We start from the raw sequence: 21,270 nt of genomic DNA on the forward strand, positions 1-21,270 counted from the left end.
CGTATCTTGTTTACTGAAACGGATGTTTTATTTCACTGGAAAACTGGGATTCTTTGCTTTCCAGCAGTCTAAACCATTATTTCTAGCTATGAAGGATTGAGCGCTAACATTAAAATGTTCACTGTTCCCTTGATCTTGCAATATTTATTTGGTGCTGGTCTAGGATTGATTTAGTCCTGAACTTGTGTTGGTGATTAGGGGGTCATGACACTGCTTAAGACTTGGGAATGAAATATATATTGTATATATCACAGAGGTGGTTTTTTTTGGGGTGGGAGGTGCAATACCATCATTGAGGCCCGTGCAAAACTCCCCCATGTTATCTGTAGTGTACACTGAATAGGCTCTTCTGCTGAGTTCTCAATAGAAATAATCTGACAAGAGGAGAGAGAAATTAATAGGTGGTGCTGTCCACTTCTTTACAGTGTAATAACCAAGTGCATCTTGTCAAAAAGGTTTGTGGGAATGGAAATAGGACTAATTTCCCTCATCTTTTTACCTTCCCCAATTAAAGGGACACGGTTTAGTTCTCAACTTTTAATCTTTGTATAAGATACATTAAAATAAATTGATATAGATGCTTTCATGATCTAAATGAAAGCAATTCTTGTGATGGGATTTAAACACTTTGTCCGTGTTTGCAATTGTGCTACCAGTGAAAACCGAAAAGTAAAACTGACCAGTCGTCTTTCATCACCTACTGGGTGAAATGTAACAAGTAAACAAGTGGGAAGCTGCAAATCTATGTTGAAATTTCTCTTACATAATGTGTTGCTAGTAACTCAGGAAAGGAAGTTACATTTCTTATATATGACTTTTAATCTGTGTTCCTTTAAAATATTTTCATCATGGGAAGCCTGACTCTCTTTTGGTCTGCCTTCTTTAGGAAGACACTGTTCGGGAAAAATCCTCTTTAAATGGATTGGCTGCTCCTTAACAGGATTTTTCTGGTCTTGGGGCTGTCGCAGCAGACAACGTCTAGTTTAAACTCCCATTTAAGCAGGCAGTCATAACAATCATAAAGTGATGTGAAAAGGCTTTTTTTTTTAAAAAAAACCTACTTATTCCTCCTGCCTCTGGTTTTGGCCCTTCTGGAAGCAGCAGCAGTTCCTGTCTCCTGAGATGTTCTAAGTCTAGAGAAGTTAGTTGACTGTGGTTAGAACCAGCAGGTCTGACTGCAGCTGCGAAACCTAGGGAAACTTCAAAGCGCAGGAAAATGTTCAAAACTGTCTTCAAAGTACAATGCATTTAAGCTTTTTTTTGGCCTCCAAAATATACATTTATAATTAATTTAACGGAGGCACATGGTGTTGATCTTAAAGCACCGAGTTGGCATACGCTATTGAGTTGATTCAAGTTTGCATGAGTTGACGCAATATGATGTGCTAAATTAACCTTTGGGATAAGCAAATGTGGCAGCTATATGTATACCTTGTCCTTCCAAGAAAGCGGAGTAGTTTTGTCCCGTGTGGGGTGTCTACTTACCATTTATTGTAGTCAGAGTGACGGGGGTAGGAGAATATTCTTACAGCATTCCCAAAATGTGTAGAAAATGGAAGTTGCATAAATCTCCGCCATAGATTCCTTGGAGAACACACAGGTGTGTCTGTCCATCATTCTTTACACACATGTTGCAGTGTGAAGCGTCAAACCCTGATTACAACCGTGTGGATTGTAGCCTGATTTAGGGTGTACTGATCATATTAATTTGGATAATATGGGAATTTAATTTATTAATTTAATTTCTTATTTAATTTAATTTAATTAATATTAATAATACTAAATCACTAATATTAATAGTATGGGTTTTAGGCTCGCCAATCTGTTTGATCAGAAGATAAAAGTTCTTGTCCCGAATCAGGCTCCACAGAATTTACAAAGGACCCTCGGGGGTATGACAGGAAGCTCACACTAACACAGATATAGCCTTAAAGACTTTTTATTAAAATTAATAATAGTAAGTAAATGGTAAAATACCCAGAATTACAAAGTTACAATTGAATTACTGCTATTCAAAAGATACATATGATAATATAGTATTATATGCAACAAAGCTTTGGTTAATATACTCACACCCTTCCTTTATAACCTGGTGGTAAGAGACACGGGAACAGCCTTGCAGTTCAGGTTTCTTAATTCTTGAGTGAGGGATACAGTGCTTAGAAGAAACTAATGCTATGAGCTATTAAAGTGAATGTAGGGTTTACTTGACTAACTTAAACTTAAAATCAAAACCTAATAAAGAATAAAACTTAAGGAAACCAAGCTTAGCCTAGTTCCTTTGAAACTTAAAGTTTAAGAAGAACAAGTATAGCCTACTAATAGTAGCAGTTATTGTAGATAGAGTGGAGGAAGTAAGTGAGAATAAGTAAGAAATGGAGTAAAGTGAGAAATGGAGATGGAGTGAGAATGGAGTACTCTATCGAGGTGGGTAACTTCTTTTATAGGGCAAGTGCCGGAAATTCTTCCTTTTATGCCCAAATTTCATTTCTCACCCACAGAAATGTTAGGGTACACTTACCCCATAGGCTAATATGTATGTGCGTATTGATGACAGGTATGTATGTATGCACATCAGTCTCTTGTGGTGTACTTGTTAAGTCTGTGGGTACAACACTGAAAACCCCCCTATGCCATTCTCCATTGTCTATTGGTCTAGATAAAAGGTCATAGACATAGGTGTGGGTACTTATTTAGGTATAGAATAAACAAGATAAAGGTCAACTTTACTTTCTGGGTAAAAGGGCCCAATATAGATATGCCAACTTTGCTTTAGCTTAACGTACTGGTTTTTTGCCTGTAGGTCTCTTGCATTACAGCCAAACGTACTTTAATATAAGTTTATAAACGTATTACAATACATCAATTACCTAGTGTGACAAAGTTCCTCCTCTATCTTGGTGGGTCCTGCGCTTATTGGCGGATTTTCTTGCCTCAGAGGTTCACCATGTGGGTTGGGGAACAGACCAGAGACCTTCCCCTCTGGAAGAACCCACAGTCCAGGTCAATTGGGAGGTTTGGGGGGAACCCGGGCCCGCCCTCTACTGCGGGTTCCAGCCTAGGGCCCTGTGGACTGCAGCTGCATGACAGCTACAACTCCCTGGGCTACTTCCCCATGGCCGCCTCCAAACACCTTCCTTATTCTCACCACAGGACCTTCCTCCTGGTGTCTGATAACGCTTGTGCTCCTCGGTCCTCCAGCAGCACACCCTCTCAGCTCCTCACACTCGCACCACAAACTGAAGTGAGCTCCTTTTAAAACCCAGGTGCCCTGATTAGCCTGCCTTAATTGATTCTAGCAGCTTCTTCTTAATTGGCCTGCCTGCCTTAACTGTTTCTAGCAGGTTCCTGATTACTCTAGTGCAGCCCTTGCTCTGGTCACTCAGGGAACAGAAAACTACTCATCCAGGGACCAGTATATTTGCCCTCTACCAGACTCCTGTACCCCACTGGTCTGGGTCTGTCACACTACACTATAAGAAAAGATATATGCAAGCAAGCAGGTTAGTTCTATAGGCTACACGATTTCCTGTTCCGCTGTGTTCAGATACCTCACGGACTGAGTGGGGAAAGGGAAGCAATTTTAACTTGCTTTTTATCACCAGGAGATCAGTTCTCCTGTTCTGCAACCCACACAAACATGACTTCTGGTTTCAGTGCTTATATGATATGCAAAGGTTAATGACTTTCTGCCTGGGACTAATTGTTGGCTAATGTCCAAGTATTGGGGGTGAGGAGTGGAAGATTCCCACCAAAAAGACCCTCGTGTTGTGGTTGTTTGACCAAACTGATCCAGAGCTGTGTACATTTCTTTGTATTCATTGATTTAATTGGCCTTAAAAGGGAAGTTCTTCGTAAAGATATTTAATTTTTGCCAAAAAACATCTTATATGGATTGATGTATTTTTGTTATCTGCTCTTTGAGAGTGAGTCATTTAGCTGTATAACGCAGTATACAGCCACATCCACTTATATTAGCTGCCTGTGAATGCTTGAAACATCCAAGTGATCTGTTTTTGACAAAAATATTCTGTTAAAATAATAAGGCTGTAGCACCTTGCACAAAAAACTTAAACCTGGGCAGCACTTCACAGGGGCAAAAAATCCATATTTCCTGGCGTGAAGCCCTGTTAGGCCCATTGTAATCATGGGTTTATGTTGGCAGTCTGCTAGGAAATCTTCAACAGCTGAAGGGGGCCTGCATCAAGAGGTCACTTGAGGACAGAGTAAGATTGAGAGGCTTCCATTCCTGCAGGCGCAGTGCCAGGAGCACAGGCGTTCTGAAGCCAACCTGTAAATCACATCAGATGTCTGCCATTGTAAATTGTTCCGCTTCTCACACTAAACACCGATTTGTCCTCTACCAGCAATCCGTTCTGTTCCAGGTCCCAGGCCTCCCCTGGGCCCAGCCTCATTCTTGATAGGAAACCTTCACAACTCTTACCAATCAGTTCTTGAAAACCTTGCTGTCATATCTGTGGAAGGCAATTCTCTAAGCAGACTTGTTTCTAAATGGAATATCTTTCAAAGCTTTTCCTTAAGGCACTAGTGACTCTTGAGTGGGTAATGCTTATCTGTCACTTTTCTTATGAGAGAATGTGAATAAAAACAGGATCTTTGTTTTTTTTTTTTTTTAAGGGTTTGTCTGCTCCTTGTCTGTAGCTGAAGTTATAAGCTGGTTGCTTTGGAAACTGAAGTCCTAGAGTATATTGTGACTTTAATAATACTTTGTCTTTCTGTAGTATCTTCAATTCATTGCTCTTAAAGCCCTTGACAGAGATAATCAGATCCAGCCTCACAGCCCCTCTTCCGTACGGGTGGTATTATCCTGCCTTCACAAATAGGGTAACAGAGGCCCAGAAGTGAAGGTCACAAAACCAAGTCAGCAAAAAGAACGAGGAGTACTTGTGGCACCTTAACACGGCTACCACTCTGAAACCAAAGCCAAGTCAGTGGCAGAACAGGGATTACCATTTGAGGAATGATTCCTCTTGGATGAGGAATGGAACGAGGGGCAGAAGCATGGTTCAGCACAGGTCCAACAAACGTCCCGTGTCTGGGGGCCAGAGTGGGGAAAGAGAAAGACAGAACATGTTCTCAGTAGGGCCTATGACATCCATTCAAGTCCATTATTCCATGTGGTGTATAGTCTCCTGATTCCCTTTGCTGTGCCTTCCTGGTTTATTGTGCTTTGCTTCAGAGGAGGGTTCAAATCTGTGATCTTCAGAGACAGTGAGCTGGAGTTCTTCCATCTGCTTTACTGTCTGTTGCTGAAGTCTGGTTACTAATGGTTTTGTTAAATTGGCCCCTATATTAGAGATTGGGAGAGTCTCATGGTCCAAACAGTAGTGACCTGCTGCTCTTACCATTTGATGGCCTGTGTGAAATGAGTTGATGGGGAGATGGTCACTTTCAAAAGACTAATACTAGCCCGACTGATGGGGCAGTTTGCGTAGAGACCACTAGGCATGAAGACGTCTACCTCCAGGTTGGAGTTGCAGCCTGTTGGTAGAATAACATGGGGAAGCCTTGCGCTGTTGCTGATCCTGCTTAGTTATCAAGGTAGTGGATGGGCTCCTTTTAAAAACCCCAGGCCTTGTAGGTAGGACTCCAGGAACCCAGGCTATAAACATGGCACCTTCCAATGCCCGAAGTCCAAAGTGAGTGGACACTTCCTTAGTGATGCTCCTGCTGAAGTGGTCGAGGGGATTCCCCCAAAGCCAACAGCTGATGTCTACCCAGTGCACCTCCTGGGGTGAACGCCACTGGGAAATGCATCAAAGGGCTCACTCCTATCCATGTTAATGGGGTGGGATTACTATGGGGGGGAAAAGTGATGTAAAAATTGCAACCAAAGCTTTACAATGACAAAAGGCCGCTTGTGCTTGTTTCTTGGCAAACCTGCTTTTCAGGAGGTGACGGGGTAAAGAGGGGGTATCCACGGTAGTTTGCAAACCCTGCTGTTGAGTCTCCTTTCCCTTCCTCTCTTGCAGTGTGGCCCCAGGAAGAGTACATTGTGGAGTATTCTTTGGAGTACGGGTTTTTACGCCTGTCTCAGAGCACTCGTCAGCGTCTCAGCATCCCAGTCATGGTGGTGACACTAGGTATGTAAGGGACATGATCGGGGCTCATGCATTAGTTGACAAGACTCTTCTAAAATGCCTGCATGTTGTTTGCCAATACCCCAATTTTAGCCATGCCCCCACATACCTACCTTTGCTTCAATCGCACAGAAACCTTTTATAACAGTGGAGGGGGCCCTCGTTCAGAGAAGGACGGTCTTTTACAGGCAGTGTCTTTCCAATACAATGCCAAGGCATCCATTATGGAGTCTGAATCTAAGCAATGAGTTTCAGTATCTGAGGCCTAGCGTTATTTTCGAGAGCAGTTGTCCCTCCCAGGAAGGAATCTCAAGAGACCAAACCTAAACTCTGCCCAATTCGTATTATTTTGTTGCTTTTCCTCCTTTGCTTTAAACTTTAGAGGCTAGAAACAAAATAGCCTGCAGCCCTCAGAGACGTAACACTTGTGATGCACAACATCAATACCTATTGTCAGGAACGATTATCCCTATCAGAGACAATGTTGAGCATGTCTCCTTAGCACTGGTGTTTATCTCTGATCATCTCTGCATCCTGCATAGCCCCAAGTTAAGAATATAAATATGGGAAACGATAATTCAGAAAAAACTGGTCTTAAAACCACTCAGACCGACGTACAGTACTGGTGGTGAATTCTCTTGGGTGACCATTATCCTGTGACAGCGTTCTGTTCCACTGATATTCTCTTAATTAACAAGTTTCCAAGGAATAAGTGTAGTCTTATACCTTCTAGTGCCAAAAATCCTAATTAATCAGATGCCAAAATATGTGCAGCAATCAGACTAGATTGATTAGACATAAGTAGTGCAAGCAGTGGTGTGTTCTGCTGTATTAAACAGTGATTACAGGGCATATAACAAATCGGTCTACGTTAAAGGTAGGTGTTGGTTTTATTTGGTCTGATCTTTCAAATTCCTAAATAAGCACCCTACCTGCCTTACTAAAAATGGCTTGCATTTATATTCCACCTTTCATCTGGATGGATCCCAGCCGCATTGTGAGCAATTACATGTGTATATAAAACTCATTTGAATGTATGTAGCACTTTCATGTCACTAGATTGACCTAATCAAGGCAGCCACCTCTGTGGTGGAATGCTGAAACTTTTCCAACAGTGCCTGGAATTACCTGGGGATGCTGAGTCACTTTGATTCAACATTTTAAGATCCTTTTGCTTTAATTCTGAATCTCGTTGCAAATAACTGTAACCATCCATCTCACTGTCCTTACACTTCCTGATTATTTCTGCCATGTGAAGAACTTCAGTCCATATTGGCCGTTCTCATCCCACTGCAAAAGCCAATGTTTCTACAGTACTATGCCTACTGTCCTGCCAAAAGGCTCAGACAAGGTAGTGCCGTGCTTAGCTGGGGAAAATGCACCACTTCCGCAGGCTTAAGGAGGGCGAGTCTAAGCCTGGGAATCGAATTCTGTTTGCCCACATAGCACCACAGAGCATCTGATGGGTCTTGATGTAAATAGTAACAGGTAAAGTTTCCTGCTCCGCGGTTTCACCTCTGATTGAACAGAGTGAATCTTCTTTGCTTTTCCTGCAGATCCCACCAGGGACCAGTGCTTTGGAGACCGATTTAGTCGCCTGCTGCTGGACGAGTTCCTGGGTTACGATGACATTCTAATGTCCAGTGTGAAAGCTTTAGCTGAAAACGAAGAGAACAAAGGTAAAGGCACCAGGAAACAATTTTGTGGTGGAATATTTGGAGGAGGTGCATGGAGTCTGTGGGTGCATGAATGGTGTGCCCTGGCTGTTGACCATGCCCTAGTACTGAGAACGGTTACCCGGCTCCATTGGGAGATTATCACCAGGCAAGTAAAATGAAATAAGTGTGAGAAGAGAGGATAATGGCCACAAGGAAGATTTTCTCCTGCCTTATGCTGAATAAGAACGAAGGATGCACCAATACAGGAAGCTCAGCCTATCGTTTATTGTTTAATCAGACCAGGCTCCTCTCTTTCTTCCAGGTTTCCTCCGCAACGTGGTGTCCGGGGAGCACTATCGCTTTGTTAGCATGTGGATGGCTAGGACTTCGTACCTAGCAGCCTTTGTTATCATGGTCATATTTGTAAGTAAAATGGTTTCAGTGTTGCCTGGATTTCCGGACTAGGGCTTGCCAGGTGCTAGTTAAGACTTAATTTTGGTAACTTTCGTATGTGCCCTACATCTGTATTAACACAAGAGGCCACTGCTACTTTTACAAAATATACTTAAAATCTTTTGCAAATGCAGAATTGACCCAGATGAAACCAATAAGCAAAGGAGGCTGAAATATCATAGATGCCAAACCACTATGGGCAGTGATCCTTCTTCCTTTGATGCAAGACCATGTAAAACCATAATCTAATGGCTGGCGAGAGGAGGTGTTTAAATATCTCTCACATGAAGATAAATCAGTCTTCTGTGATCTTTCTCAGAGACCGTGTGGCCTAGCTGGAGGCGCACAGGACTGGGACAGAGCTGGAACTTTGGGTTCTGGTCTCAACTCTGTTACAGATTTTTGGGCATCACTTAACCTGTCAGAACTAGACTCCTCCTACAGCTAAACTACTTGCCTATCTCTTTCACAGGGACAGCATGTGGTTTAATTACCGTTTGTAACGTGCCAAAGAAGTGCTACTGAAAACTAAGAGTGAAATGTGCAGTACAATCTTGGGCTTTGTTACGGTGCTAAAAAAAATCCCCGCAAGCCAGCAAATTCTTAGTTAACATAGATTCTAAGGTCAGAAGGGTCTGTTACGATCATCTAATCCAGGGGTCGGCAACCTTTCAGAAGTGGTGTGCCGAGTCTTCGTTTATTCACTCTGATTTAAGGTTTTGTGTGCCAGGAATACATTTTAGAAGGTCTCTTTCTATAAATCTATAATATAGAACTAAACTATTGTTGTATGTAAAGTAAATAGGCTTTTTAAAATGTTTAAGAAGCCTCATTTAAAATTAAATTAAAATGCAGAGTCCCCTGGACCGGTGGCCAGGACTCAGGCAGTGTGAGTGCCACTGAAAATCAGCTCGGGTGCCGCCTTCAGCATGCGTGCCATAGGTTGCCTACCCCTGACCTCCTGCATAGCCCAGGCCAAAGAACCTCACAAGTACGTGTCACAGTTTGCAGGTTAACTGTGCACCTCTGACCCCTCTTTGGCCTGCTCAAGGGCACCCCTTTACATCTCAGACCTCTAGCCATCATCTCTCTGTGAGCAAAGTACTGCAACTCTCTTCCTCCAGACTGAGGATTTAGCCTTCAATTCCTTCTGCCCTTCAGTGTGCATATCCCAGCAAATAAGACCTTAGCTCAGCCCCTATAGCTCTGCCCTCTTTCTCAAGGGCTAGGACAGTGAATGCCAGTGACCAAACGTAGCATAAAACAATAAACGTGCTACACGCGTGCTAGGCTTACTAAGCGTTTCCAGACCCTGGCACGTTTTCCAGTCCTTCGGATCCTTCCATCAGGGTTGTTCCCTGTTGGTTACAATCTCTTGTCAGTTATTGGAGCAAACTGAGAAAATCTGAGTCAGTTCAGCTGAGCCTTTATGCTAGAAGCCTTTCTTTGTCTCCTGGGCCTCTGGACCCCAGTCTGACCCAGTATAGGCCAAAATCCCCAGGAGGTGGTTCCTCTTTGGAGTTGGGTTCCTGTCCCAAGGTTTGCTGTAATGGCCCCCCACTGATGATAGGTATATCTCCATATATTATAACAATCTCATAGAGCTGGAAGGGACCCTGAAAGGTCATCAAGTCCAGCCCCCTGCCTTCACTAGCAGGACCAAGTACTGATTTTGCCCCAGATCCCTAAGTGGCCCCCTCAAGGATTGAACTCGCAACCCTGGGTTTAGCAGGCCAATGCTCAAACCACTGAGCTATCCCTCCCCCGTGGAGCCAGAATATAATTGATGGCTCACAGCGATACAGACACCATTTTAAAACCTTGGTACAGTAGACTCAAAGATATCGCATGTGTCTGTAATATCTGTTTCAGTGCATCCCACGATGGAGCATCAGCATGAACTCTGTATCCTATTACGACCCTCTATGGGAAAACAACCTTCCCAGGGCAGTCCAGTTCTAATCCTGATCTGTTTTGCCTTTTCAGACTCTGTCCGTCTCAATGCTGTTGCGCTACTCTCATCATCAGATCTTTGTCTTCATTGGTAAGTGCTTCTAAATCTCACTCCTACAAACGGTTTCTTTGGGGATAACGCCATGCCCTGGTGAACACCCACTACCTTTGGAGGGCAAGAAAAGAGCTTAGTGTCTTTTGTGGAGTTGAGACAGTCGATTCTTTATCCCATCCATCATCCTCGAGCTGGGAAAACATGGTAACATTTTCCAAAGGTTACTCAAAGCAGAAGCTGACATGGCATCACTTTTGCCACCTGGAGTACGCTGCTTAGTGACCAAGGGACAGATTCTGTCCTAGTGTGAACGCAGCTCCAGTGACTTCTAGACGCCTTTTCTTCCTGCTTACATCAGATCTGAATTTAGCCTAAATTCTCCAGACAAATATGCTCTTTAAGTTGCCCTTTGTGACCACTTCCCCTCTCATCTGAGGTTGGCTGAATGCAAATTCCACGTTTCAGGACATGACCTAATGCCTCAGGGGTCAAAAAACCACTGTCCCAAAGGTGCAGCCCTGGTGCCTTCTGGGAGATTTCATCTTCCGCTGAAGCAGCGGGTATAGGTCATTACCAGGGCAGGATTGATCAGACCAGTTGCCTGCTCCAGTGTGGGCCTATGTATAATGTGAGCTGTAAGCAGTTAGTAGCCGTACCGTCTCCTGCATGCCCTCCTGCATCTAGTTCTAAAGATGGTTTGTGGCGCGTTACTCTGCTCCATGAGCTGCTGAGAGCCCTTCACGGTTTGCTTTCCTTCTTGCAGTGGACCTCTTACAGATGCTGGAGATGAACATGACCATTGCATTCCCTGCTGCTCCCTTACTCACTGTCATTTTGGCTCTAGTAGGTAAGAACGTGGATTTACTCCTTACGTAAAGGAAGAACACCGAGCGGGTCAGAAACGAACTTAGTGTAGCAAGTTGCTTCGGGGTGCATTGAACACACAATCCCTCTCTTGTACCTTATGTCACTGGGGGGTTAATGTTCTCACTCCCTGCAGAGATGTAATGTCATGACCTTGTTGTCAGATGTTTTTGTCCTAGTCTCCAGTAGAAATATACCCACACTCGGGTTAGGGCTGGTCAGGGTTAGTGATTCTCAGAGCTGTGCATTGGGGGTGGAGGCAATCTACATTGTGAGTGTACATTATGTATAGCTTTGATCCACTTCTCCGTCTCTCGCTTTCCTGACCTATGTCCTACACCCACAAAACTTCATTTAAAAACAACAAATCCTGTGCTGCGGCTAACGCTGTAGGTGAAGATTCCAGTCAGCAAGGAAATCTTTGTGCTTTACCGCATCTCCTGTTAGAAACCAGCTCCATTGTGCCTGGTTGCATTTGCTTTGCAATCCAGCAAATGCACCCTAGCACCAGTTGCTAGATAGTGTTTACTCCGGGTGCACCCTGAGTACTGGAGAATGGCTAGCTGGGATTACCCATTGACCAGGCCCCATAGCTAGTTGACGTGTCAGTGTTTTTTGTCCGGCAGGCATGGAAGCCATTATGTCAGAGTTCTTCAATGACACCACCACTGCGTTTTATATCATCCTCATTGTGTGGCTGGCGGACCAGTATGATGCCATCTGTTGCCACACCAATACTAGTAAGAGGCATTGGCTCAGGTAAGAGTTGCCCATTCTCCTTCTAGCATGTGCACTTCCATCACCTAGCCATGTGCTTCAGACCTATATTGCATGCCGCTTTATTCTGCGATGCGAGGCTTCTTTCAAATTTTCATCCAGCGGTGCTGGGTTGGCTTCCATTTCGGATAGCCGCTGTTTTCCCTTCTTGGCCCCCGATGTTCCTGCATCTGAAGCCCACATTCAGGAGGCCAGTTGGCTCTTTCCTGTGTAACTATTAGGAAGTCCCCCTTTAAAACGGATTCAAACATTTGCCCACTTGTCGGTCCTGCTCTGTATTTAGATGAACACTGATGTCCGCTGAGAAAGTCGAGAGTACCCATTAGTCAAGGTCTCACAGCTGCTCAGTGGGAAACCCAGCCTGGAGAGGTGGGTGGGTGGGTTCTCTCTGTGGTTACGTCCTGTTCCTTATCGTTCCTTCTCTTTCCAGATTCTTCTACTTGTACCACTTTGCCTTCTATGCATACCACTATCGATTTAATGGGCAGTACAGCAGCCTGGCTCTGGTCACCTCATGGCTTTTCATCCAGGTAAGCAGTGGCCTCCTTTTGCTGCTCATTAGGTAGAAGAGCGGATTATATGAGACAGATCTATGTTTTAGTGCTAATTCTCCCCGTGGTCATTTCATTAACCTTATGAGTGAGCTGGATAGAAATCTAGGGCTTAAAATATCAAGTCCGAAAGTGATCAGGCCGCTTGAATGGCCGTGCATGGATGGACACAGACTAGAGTAAATTACCCCTGAGTCACTGACCGCCACAATGTAGACTCTATAAAAGCTGTTACAAAGTTGGTTTTGACCAGAAATCTTCACTTAACCAAGAGATCTGTGCACTCTCTGGGAACATGAGGATAGAGGGTGGATGAAACTGCCAAATCCCTTAAGATACAGGGCCTTAGACTTCTAGGTCATGGGCTCAAATCCATCTGTGGCCATTAGTGACTTAAAATTGGACCCATAAAATGATTGAGGGTTAATGGCAAGTGAGTTTTTGGGGGGTAGGGGGTCTCAGTCAAATTCCCACTGGATAGCTGTCCAGATAACATAAGGCACCTTCCTAAATGATCTCTCTGTGAGGGTTGTGACTCGGGGGCCAGGGACTGAATGGGCGTAGGCAGAACTCTCCATGCAGGTGATGCCTGAATGGTATTGAGGATGCTTGCACTGCTGCTGCCTGATGTCGCTGCTCTGTGGCTAGAGGACTTGAGTGTCTCTGGCTGATGACCTGACACCTCGCACCAGCTGTAAGCCTGCAGTCAGCTGTCCATAGAAACTCCAGATATTCCTGGCTGCTGCCTTCCTCCCCATCCCTCCTTAAGAGGCTTGGATTCTGTGATCCCCTGGTTGGTTGCAGGGCTTTTGTGGCCCCACTGAGCTGCTGGAGAGGCCTCTAGGTACCACAGTGGAAGGTGGAAAATCCTTCCCAAAATGTCTCGGTTTGACTCTAAATCCTGAACGTTTCTGGTTCCAGTATGAGTCAGAGCAGCCTAGCCACTCCCCTGCTCTTGTGATTACAACAGTTAAGGGAACCAAGCCACAGGCTTTCTACAGGGCTGCAGCAAAAACCTCTTTGGCAGATCTTGGCCAACAAGTAACTCCTTTCCCTTTGCGTTCCCTAGCACTCCATGATCTATTTCTTCCATCATTATGAGCTGCCGGCCATCCTCCAGCAGATCAGAATCCAAGAGATGCTGCTGCAGAACCAGCAGGTGGGTCAAGGGACCCAAACGACGCTGCAGGACAACCTCAACAACAACACTACAGCCGCCCCCACCGACATGGGCGGCAGGCGGCCCCATCCGGCAGCTGGTCCCGCCGCAGAAAGCAGCAGCCCCGGTTCTCTGGCTCCCAGCGAGGATCCCCGGGCTGTTGCCATTGCAGCTGCTACAGCCTCTTCTGTAGGGAGTGATCTGAACTGGGTAGCTGAAACTGCCGCCATCATTACAGAAGCCTCGTTTCTGTCTGACCTGAGCACTACCCTCTTGGAGCCAAACGTGGTGCACGAAGCCATGGCCAATGGGAGCCCACAGGATGCTGCTGTCGCTGCTGCTTCAAGCTTGGTAGCCCGAATTCGAGTCAGTAGCGACCATGTGGAGACTGCTATGGGCTCCATTACTATTGAGGTCTCTTCAACAGCAGTGGTTACTGCAACAGATGCGCCCCCTGGTGCAGAAGACACACCAGCTACCCCCCTTGCCAGTGCCCCCCTTGTCCCAGCACAGGAGGATGGTGCGTCTGTCCCCAGTCCTTCCCTTCCCGAGCAGACTGAGGCTGCAGGGGCGTCATTGAGCCAAGCAGAACCTAGCGGAAAGGACTGTGTCGCAAACAGTAACCTGGCAGAGACCCCTCAGCCCCTCCCGCAAGATACTGATCTGGTCAAGCAGTTGGATAGTGCTTTTGGGGACCATGGGGAGACCGCCCCCTGCCCACCAGCAGTGGACAGTACAGCCTGCTCCGAAGCTCACTCGGAACCAGAGTCCAGGAGCCTGTCCTGAGCTTGTTCTCTCCTTGTTCTCTGGCAGTCCAGAAGGAATCTGGATTTCTTGTTTCTCCCCATGCCTCCCCCATAATTCCTTTTAGTGGAGGCAAAGCAGCTGGAGCACAGTAAAGAGGCAGTACATTTCTCCCCTGGACAGTAAATGTGTATGTGTGACTAGCCATTAATACCCAGCATCCCTCTGCATCTAGACCTGCAGAGAGAGGTTCTCCACCGCGTGCTGGGGCCCCACGTTTTTCTTAAGCCATTGGCAGACAACAGGGCTGCAGGATTGGTGCACTTGGGCTAGTCAGCGTCACACTGCTGTGGTCCCCCCCTTCTTCCTCTCCCACCCTTCCTGCGTTGCTCTTACAAGGAAGGGCTTCCAGTTGTACCGGCTGGATCAGCTGCTGGGGACTGAGTCATTAGCCCTACTTGCCTTTGCAAGCGTGACCCAAATTGTACTAAACAGTTTTTTTTTTTTAAACAAAAAAAAAAAAAAAATCTTAGTGTGATGAGTTGCATCTAATGTGATGTATTCCCGAAAAGACAGGCGGGAAAGCTCATCAACTGAAATGGAAATGAACCTCAGGGGCTGTCAGAAACCACTTGCTGGAGCTAAGAGTCATTTCCTTTCATCATGGGAGCTTCGGTGGATGCTGCTTGACATCTTCACTCTGACAGTTTGGTAGCGTCTAGCTGATTGTCTGCAGCTGAATCTCCCTGTTCTCAGCTCTTGTTCCTCACCAGCCATGTGGGCCTTGACTGTATAGGGTTTTTTGGCTACTTAGCAAAGGAGTAAAGTTGGTGGTTGCAAAGACAAATTATATATATATAGCTCTATCTATTTTTAGAAAGATGCAGAGGTTTTAAAGGGGGAGAGACAAGTCTGTATTAATGGGGGGAGAAGATACGGGTGGCAGTTTCCTGGCGTTCCTATCTTTTAGAACTGCAGTTTGTGTAACAGAATGTGTGTGTGGCGGGGGTGTTCAGGTCTCCTTTGGAGATCCACAGAAGGCAGCAGAGGACATCAGCAAGCTTGGCCTTCCGCTAGGGAAAGTGCATCTTAAGCCCTGTGCGCTTTTACCAGATATCATTGCAGTAGAGAAGCTGCGAAATAGGGCTTTGATTAGCTGTAGTTAAGCATCTCTCTGCTGTCCTCTCTCCCTGACCTCTTACCAGTGGCCACCCTGTCCTGGGAGAGGTGAAACGTGAGGCTGTTTTCCTGTGCTAACAGATCTCTGAGACCCAGTCAGCACTGTCTGAGCTGATAGGTTCATACCGCTTCCCCGGCAGGTGGCAGGGGTGTGCTTGGAACCATCTAGGCTGATTCTGGGACGGATCCCCATGGCTATCCTCCCTTTTCCATTCCCACTGCACCCCCGAAAGGAGAGCAGCTCTTCTTGCTGCCACATGGCCTCCGGCAGGGGCTCTCTGAATCCAGCACCTTAAATGCATAGCACATAGACTGGGTAAGCTAGAGCCAGGGGCTGTGGCCTGAAAACCTTAGTTAGAAACTGAACTATAGCTTCATAATTCATGGAAGAGCCTTTAGGGTCGCATGTGTGTAGCCCGGTCACCACACAGCTCCACTCTTCGCTGTGGTGGCTTAGTTTGTTTTTTCAGTGCCTTGTCCCATGCGTGGGACACCTTCACATCCTAAGATTGGGCCCTTCCATGAGTCGAGAAACCCCCGTGGCACAGGGCCAGAAGGGGAGACTGCAGGTAGAAAACTGTTACTCACAATGGTTCAGTAGAAAAGCAAAGGACCCGAACAGTGAAGCCAAGAAGAAATTTAGATAAACCCTCCCTGGCAAAAAGGAAGCCTGGAGCACTGTCCTGCTGAAAGGAGAGGCAAAGCTAGCTGTGAGATTAGTGTCTCACCCTGGTAGACTGTAGTTTGCCCAAGGGCTATCTGGCTCTATACCTTTTTACTAACTAGTTGTAGTGGGTGACATCTGGTACCCAGGTTAGAGAGGCTGCATTAGAAACCATCCTGTTATCGGCAGCAGAGTTTTCTAGTTCACTCAGCCTGCATTGGTATGCCCATCCTGGGAGCTGCTTCCTTTGGAGAAGGGTTTGTGGTAGGTGATGTCCGGTTCCCCCAGCAAGGCTCTGAGAGGGGAGATAAACTCAGGAAAAGGTAGCGTATGTGGTGGAAAAGGGAAGTGCCATGGGGGAGGGTGGGGCTTAGCCCCCCCTTGATTAGAGGGGAGCTGGAAGGCATGTCTCCAGGGGGGTGGAGACCAAGCTGTGGAATTGTCCTTGGGCTCCATCCTTGCCTACATGAGCTAAGCAGCCAGTAGGTGCAGCCGGTGTTTCCTTCCCAGGAATGAGGCCCTCAGGCATTTCCACTGCTTCCAGCAGCTCCTCCCCCATGCGGTGTGGGGAAGTGGGGTGTGATCGAAGGCTTTGCCATGTCAGTGGCTGCCCAGCGCAGAGGGGTTCCCGACAGTATCTTCGCCTTTCCTCCCCAGAAACCCTTTCTAGGGAGTACATGCTGCTGCTGGAGGTGGAGAGCGCGTGCCAGGGCCCGATACATTGGTGGACCCCTCTCACTACACCCAATCTCCCCAGGAGCGAGATGGGGTCCAGCCAACATCTCCCCCCTCAATTATCTGATGCTGCTTCTAGGCAGGTTGTAAAGGTCACAGAGCACAAGGCAGCAGAAACAGCTGTAGGATTGGGGGCGGGGGGAATGAACCAAATCATTTGCTGAATGAAGGGTAGAGTTCATTCTATTTAATTAATGTACAAAATGTGTTTGTATATATAATAAATATTATCTCGAACAGCTTCAGTGGTGCTGCTTTGCTAACGCTTCGTGCTGGGGTCCTGGGCAGGCTGGACCTGTGCGGCTCTGGTCTTCAGTCTGGGCCGTATCCCCTACACTTCGCGCCTAGGTCTGAGACTGTCCTAGGATCTGAGCACCTCCCCACCCTGGAGGTAGGGCACTATTAGTCTGTCTTTGTTACAGAGGGGGAGCTGGGACACCCATTAAGTGACTTGCCCAAGGAGTCTGGGGGGGAGCAGGGAATTGCCCAGGGTCTTCCAGGCCAACCCCCCCGCAAATAACACTGGAGGGATAGAAGAGCACCCAGCCTTTGGCTGGAGGCTCATTGCACAGCCCTATGGAGAAGCTGCTTCTGCAGCTAGTTCTCCAAACTACAGCGAGGACTTGGCAGCCTAAATACTTTGGAGGGTCTGGACCTGAGCCCCCGGGTTTCCATCTCTGATTTACTGACCTCCCTTTAAAAAATACGTTTTCTGATCAGACTTCAAAGGGCTGGACAGCACCCTTTGGACCTTTAATGCTGCAGGGCTCGTGGTCAGTCCCCCTCTTGTGTACGGACTGCTGCATTCTCATACCTACATCTCTGAACTTCCATCACCTCAGAGATGAGACAAGCCGGGACTTTCCTGCTGCCTGAAACGAAGAGATGGTCTTAACCAGAACCATCTTTCGTGCTTGCTCATTGCTGGCAAGGGAGTCCTGCGGTGACGGGAGAGAAATTACCCTCTCCATAAAACCCTTTTGCTGCTGGGATGAAGGTGGAAGGAGATTTTCCCCCACCCCCAGCTTTACTCAAAAATACAGTTTTGTGATTAAATTCCCTGTAGCTCTGTCAACTTAAATTCTGCAATTTTGTGCCTTGGGAGAGGATCCTGGCTAAAGCGAATCTTAATTCACTAAATAAAATCCTAATCCCAGGGTGACCGTTGCATTCAAAAAAACAGCTCCAAGTGAAGGAAAGATGGGGAGAGAAACTCATGGTGGTGAGGGAGCTGGACAGAGGTTCTTTCCACAAGCTTGGGGGCTGGAGTAGCGAGTGAGCAGATTCCCGAGTCAATCTGCATTTTCACCCCCTCCCCCCACACACACTTGAACCACCTGCAGAATCTGAAGGGGGTGGGTGGGAGGAGAAGTCTGCATTACTTTTATTCTAGTTAAAATCTTGAACTTTGTACATTTTATTTACAGTTAATGTTACAGCTGCTGCTAGCGAAAGGAAACACTTAGAATTTGCATCACCCCAACCCCTGCACAGCATTTTCTGGACCACTGTCACCCTCAGATGTTGTAGGGGAAAGTTTGAGTAGGTCTCTGTTCCGTGCCTCACACCCACCCTGGGGAGAGAAGGGATCCTAAACTGGGCACAAACTTTCCTAGCCTGAGACACCGGCTCTTAGTTCCTCATTGGATTCCATCTAGTTTCCCCAAACAGCTGTTTTAAATAGGGAAGAATTCTTTGGTCCGAGGCAGTGGGGAAAGAACTAAACCTGAACTTCCTCCCTGAGAAAAGCCAGTCCTGTCCTCACACCTGCAGTAATCAATATGTAACTGAAATCGTTTTTAAGTGAGATTCTCCTTTCCATATCTGTCAGGAGCCTGATGTGGGAATCTCGAAGTTTGCCATTACCAAAGGACAGCAGCAGGATGGGAATTGGGTCCCAACTGCGATACGAAGGAATTAATATAAAACAAAGCGGTGAGTGAGTTGGGCCCTGACCCACCTGGGGAGCGTTTCCTGGTTGCTGTGATCTGTGCTAAAGTAACAGGCCACTTCCCCAACCAGGAGCCTCTGCACGTGCTCTCCAGGCTCTGGTTTGATTTAAGACGTGAAAGGAAACAGCAGCTGGTTTTCCAGGGTTGAGTTCAAAAGGAACCTGAACGGCCCGTGTCCCATTACCTGTCCTCGTTCTTCTCGACAATAGGCTTAACAGGCAGCATGCGGATGTTCTTGGTGGGCCCCAACGCCACCACCAGCTCGCTCTTCCGCACCAGGGCTGCTCTCAGCTGATCCCTGATTGCCTGGATCCGTCCCTCCAGCTCCCTGAGCTCCTTCTCGCTAGCATCCCACTCCTCCGGCTGGGGCACCCTGCCGTTTGTGCAGTGCCACACGGGCACCTCCCTCTCCTGCGCCGGCTCAGAGGGCGTCTGCTCCATGTTGAAATGCACCCGCTTGTCCTCTTTCCTGGTGGCCTTCCTGAGGTTGTTCCAGCTTGGCTGGCTGGTATTTGGGGCTGGTGCCTCTTCGCTCTTCTGAATGTTGCACCTTCAGAGTGAAACAGGCAGAGGGTGAGTCAAGCCTTCAGGGCCGAGTCTACCATCCCAGCTGACTAGACGGCTCCCCCCCTCCTCATTGTCTGTGCCCTTCCTGAGAGAGAGGATGGCAACAGCTGGTCAAAGCAGGGTCCTCCCCCTAGAAGGGTTGGGTGATCCTCGTCTCTCCAAGCTGGACACTCACACCCAAGACTATTTGCTGGTGGCCATCAAGGTTCCAGGGCGGGGCACCCTTCTCCCATCCAGCTACCCTAACACCTGTGGGAAGGCAGGGGGTGTTGGACCATTAGCCACCTGTTTGCACCGCTGCTTGGGGGCGAGAGCCCTCTGCTCTAAGCTACTGCTGCAGCTGGACAGCAGGAGCTGCCGACCTGCGGTGAAGACTCAGGCCGGCGGCGGAGGTGGAACGGGGCTTTGCCCCGTTAGTACCTTTTCTCAAGTCTCAGCTTTTGGTTTTTCTGCTCCTCGAAGCCCACGTTCAGCGCCCGGTGGATTTTCTGTGAAGTGCAAAGGAGAGGAATCAGACCTGCAGGGAAAGGGCTGGGGGGATGTTAGGACAGGGCTCTGCCTTTTCAGAGTTACTTGAACTTTGATTCGGTGCCTCGGAGAGTGGCCTTCCAGGGCTCCTGCAGAAGGGCTGGGGGTGGGGGGGGAGTCCCAACAGCTGCTGGGTGTAGGCAGCGGGGAAGAGGACAGTGTGCGACCGGGCCAGGGGCAGAGAAGGGGAATCTTTAGGGCAATATCTATGCCAGAAGACACCCTGTAGGGGCTTTGTCTGGGCCCCATGTTATGGGTGGCAGTGCTCTGTCCCACGCAGGCAAGGCTGGAGAAAAGAAAGCTGCACAGGGGCGTTCTGGGCCATGACTGGGGCTCGTAGGTCCTACGCTAATACAAATAATTACTAGCAATAAATACTCAGACCCCAGCACCACTGCTCTTGGGCCAGCTAGGGAAGGGGCACCCTGAAGCACGGGGCTGGTGGGGACCACGAGGCCCTGGTGGAGGCAGCAGGAGGTGCTGCCCAGACAGCTTCCAAACCCAGCCCAGCGGGGGGCAGGCCGTTTAAGGAAAGCGGGGCTGGGGTCCAGCTGCTCTCACCTGGCTGGTGTGCAGCCAGTAGTTGAATTTCTTCTTCCTCTTGATGCGGGGCAGGATGAGGCGGTAGAAGACGTGCTCGCCCAGGGAGGTGAGCAAGGAGCCGCAGAACCCGACGCACAGCAGCACAAACAGCCCGGAGAAGTGATAGATGCCCATCTGCAGCGTCTGGAAGGGAAAGGGGGGCGGGGGGAGGATTAGCCTAGGCTGAGGAGTGGGTCAGTGCCCCCTCCGCCTGCCACACAAGGCTCCAGTGGCAGCCTGGGCCCCACCACATCTCCTCCCCGCAGAGCCCACCGGGCCGCCCTCACCTCGGTGACGGCCAAGACCCGCTTGCCGCAGGGCACCATCTTGTACCACTTGTCGTGCAGCAGGTCCATGAAGCCGGCCGACTTGTAGCGGCTGATGAACTCGGAGAGGTTGGAGGTCAGGGGCGAGTTCTGGGGGAGCCCGATTCCATAGCCTAGCGGGGGGAGAGAGAGAAGTACCATCCTGGGGGTGGACTGGGAGCCAGCAGCCCTGGGCTCTGTTCCTAGGCACACTGTGGGGCATCACGTCCTTTCCTGTGGCCTTTGTGGCTCTTCCCACCCTGTCTAGAGGATGCTCTTCAGGGCAGTGAGCGTACAGCACCGAGCCCAGCAGGGCTCTGATCTCATCCGGGCCACAAGGTGCTACCACAATACAAATACTCAGGGCCGGTGCTACCATTTAGGCAAACTAGGCTGTTGCCTAGGGCGCCAAGATTTGGGGGTGCCAAAAAGCGGTGCCCCCA

The 21,270-nt window shown here is 48.0% G+C and overlaps 2 protein-coding genes across 3 annotated transcripts in view; one reads left to right on the forward strand and one right to left on the reverse strand.

The window, feature by feature from the left end:
- TMEM259 (transmembrane protein 259) overlaps window positions 1-17,127 on the forward strand; it is a 31,264-nt gene extending 14,137 nt beyond the window's left edge. For both annotated transcript variants that reach the window (XM_026654926.2, XM_026654927.2), the window contains exons 4-11: window positions 5,994-6,104; window positions 7,658-7,780; window positions 8,082-8,182; window positions 10,199-10,256; window positions 10,984-11,067; window positions 11,711-11,843; window positions 12,292-12,391; window positions 13,482-17,127. In XM_026654926.2, coding sequence (XP_026510711.1) covers window positions 5,994-6,104; window positions 7,658-7,780; window positions 8,082-8,182; window positions 10,199-10,256; window positions 10,984-11,067; window positions 11,711-11,843; window positions 12,292-12,391; window positions 13,482-14,357 — 1,586 coding nt within the window. In that variant the 3' untranslated portion in view covers window positions 14,358-17,127. The remainder of the gene's footprint in view (window positions 1-5,993; window positions 6,105-7,657; window positions 7,781-8,081; window positions 8,183-10,198; window positions 10,257-10,983; window positions 11,068-11,710; window positions 11,844-12,291; window positions 12,392-13,481) is intronic.
- A 1,898-nt stretch (window positions 17,128-19,025) lies between these two features.
- GRIN3B (glutamate ionotropic receptor NMDA type subunit 3B) overlaps window positions 19,026-21,270 on the reverse strand; it is a 14,077-nt gene continuing 11,832 nt past the window's right edge. Inside the window, exons 4-7 of the mRNA XM_026655057.1 lie at window positions 20,810-20,961; window positions 20,502-20,666; window positions 19,833-19,900; window positions 19,026-19,395 (exon numbers count right to left, since the gene is read on the reverse strand). Of these exons, the coding sequence (XP_026510842.1) occupies window positions 19,026-19,395; window positions 19,833-19,900; window positions 20,502-20,666; window positions 20,810-20,961 (755 nt within the window). The remainder of the gene's footprint in view (window positions 19,396-19,832; window positions 19,901-20,501; window positions 20,667-20,809; window positions 20,962-21,270) is intronic.

The sequence above is a fragment of the Terrapene carolina genome, unplaced genomic scaffold (genome assembly GCF_002925995.2).
Source record: "Terrapene carolina triunguis isolate 2854851 unplaced genomic scaffold, T_m_triunguis-2.0 Scaffold194, whole genome shotgun sequence".
Taxonomy (NCBI): Eukaryota; Metazoa; Chordata; order Testudines; family Emydidae; genus Terrapene; species Terrapene triunguis.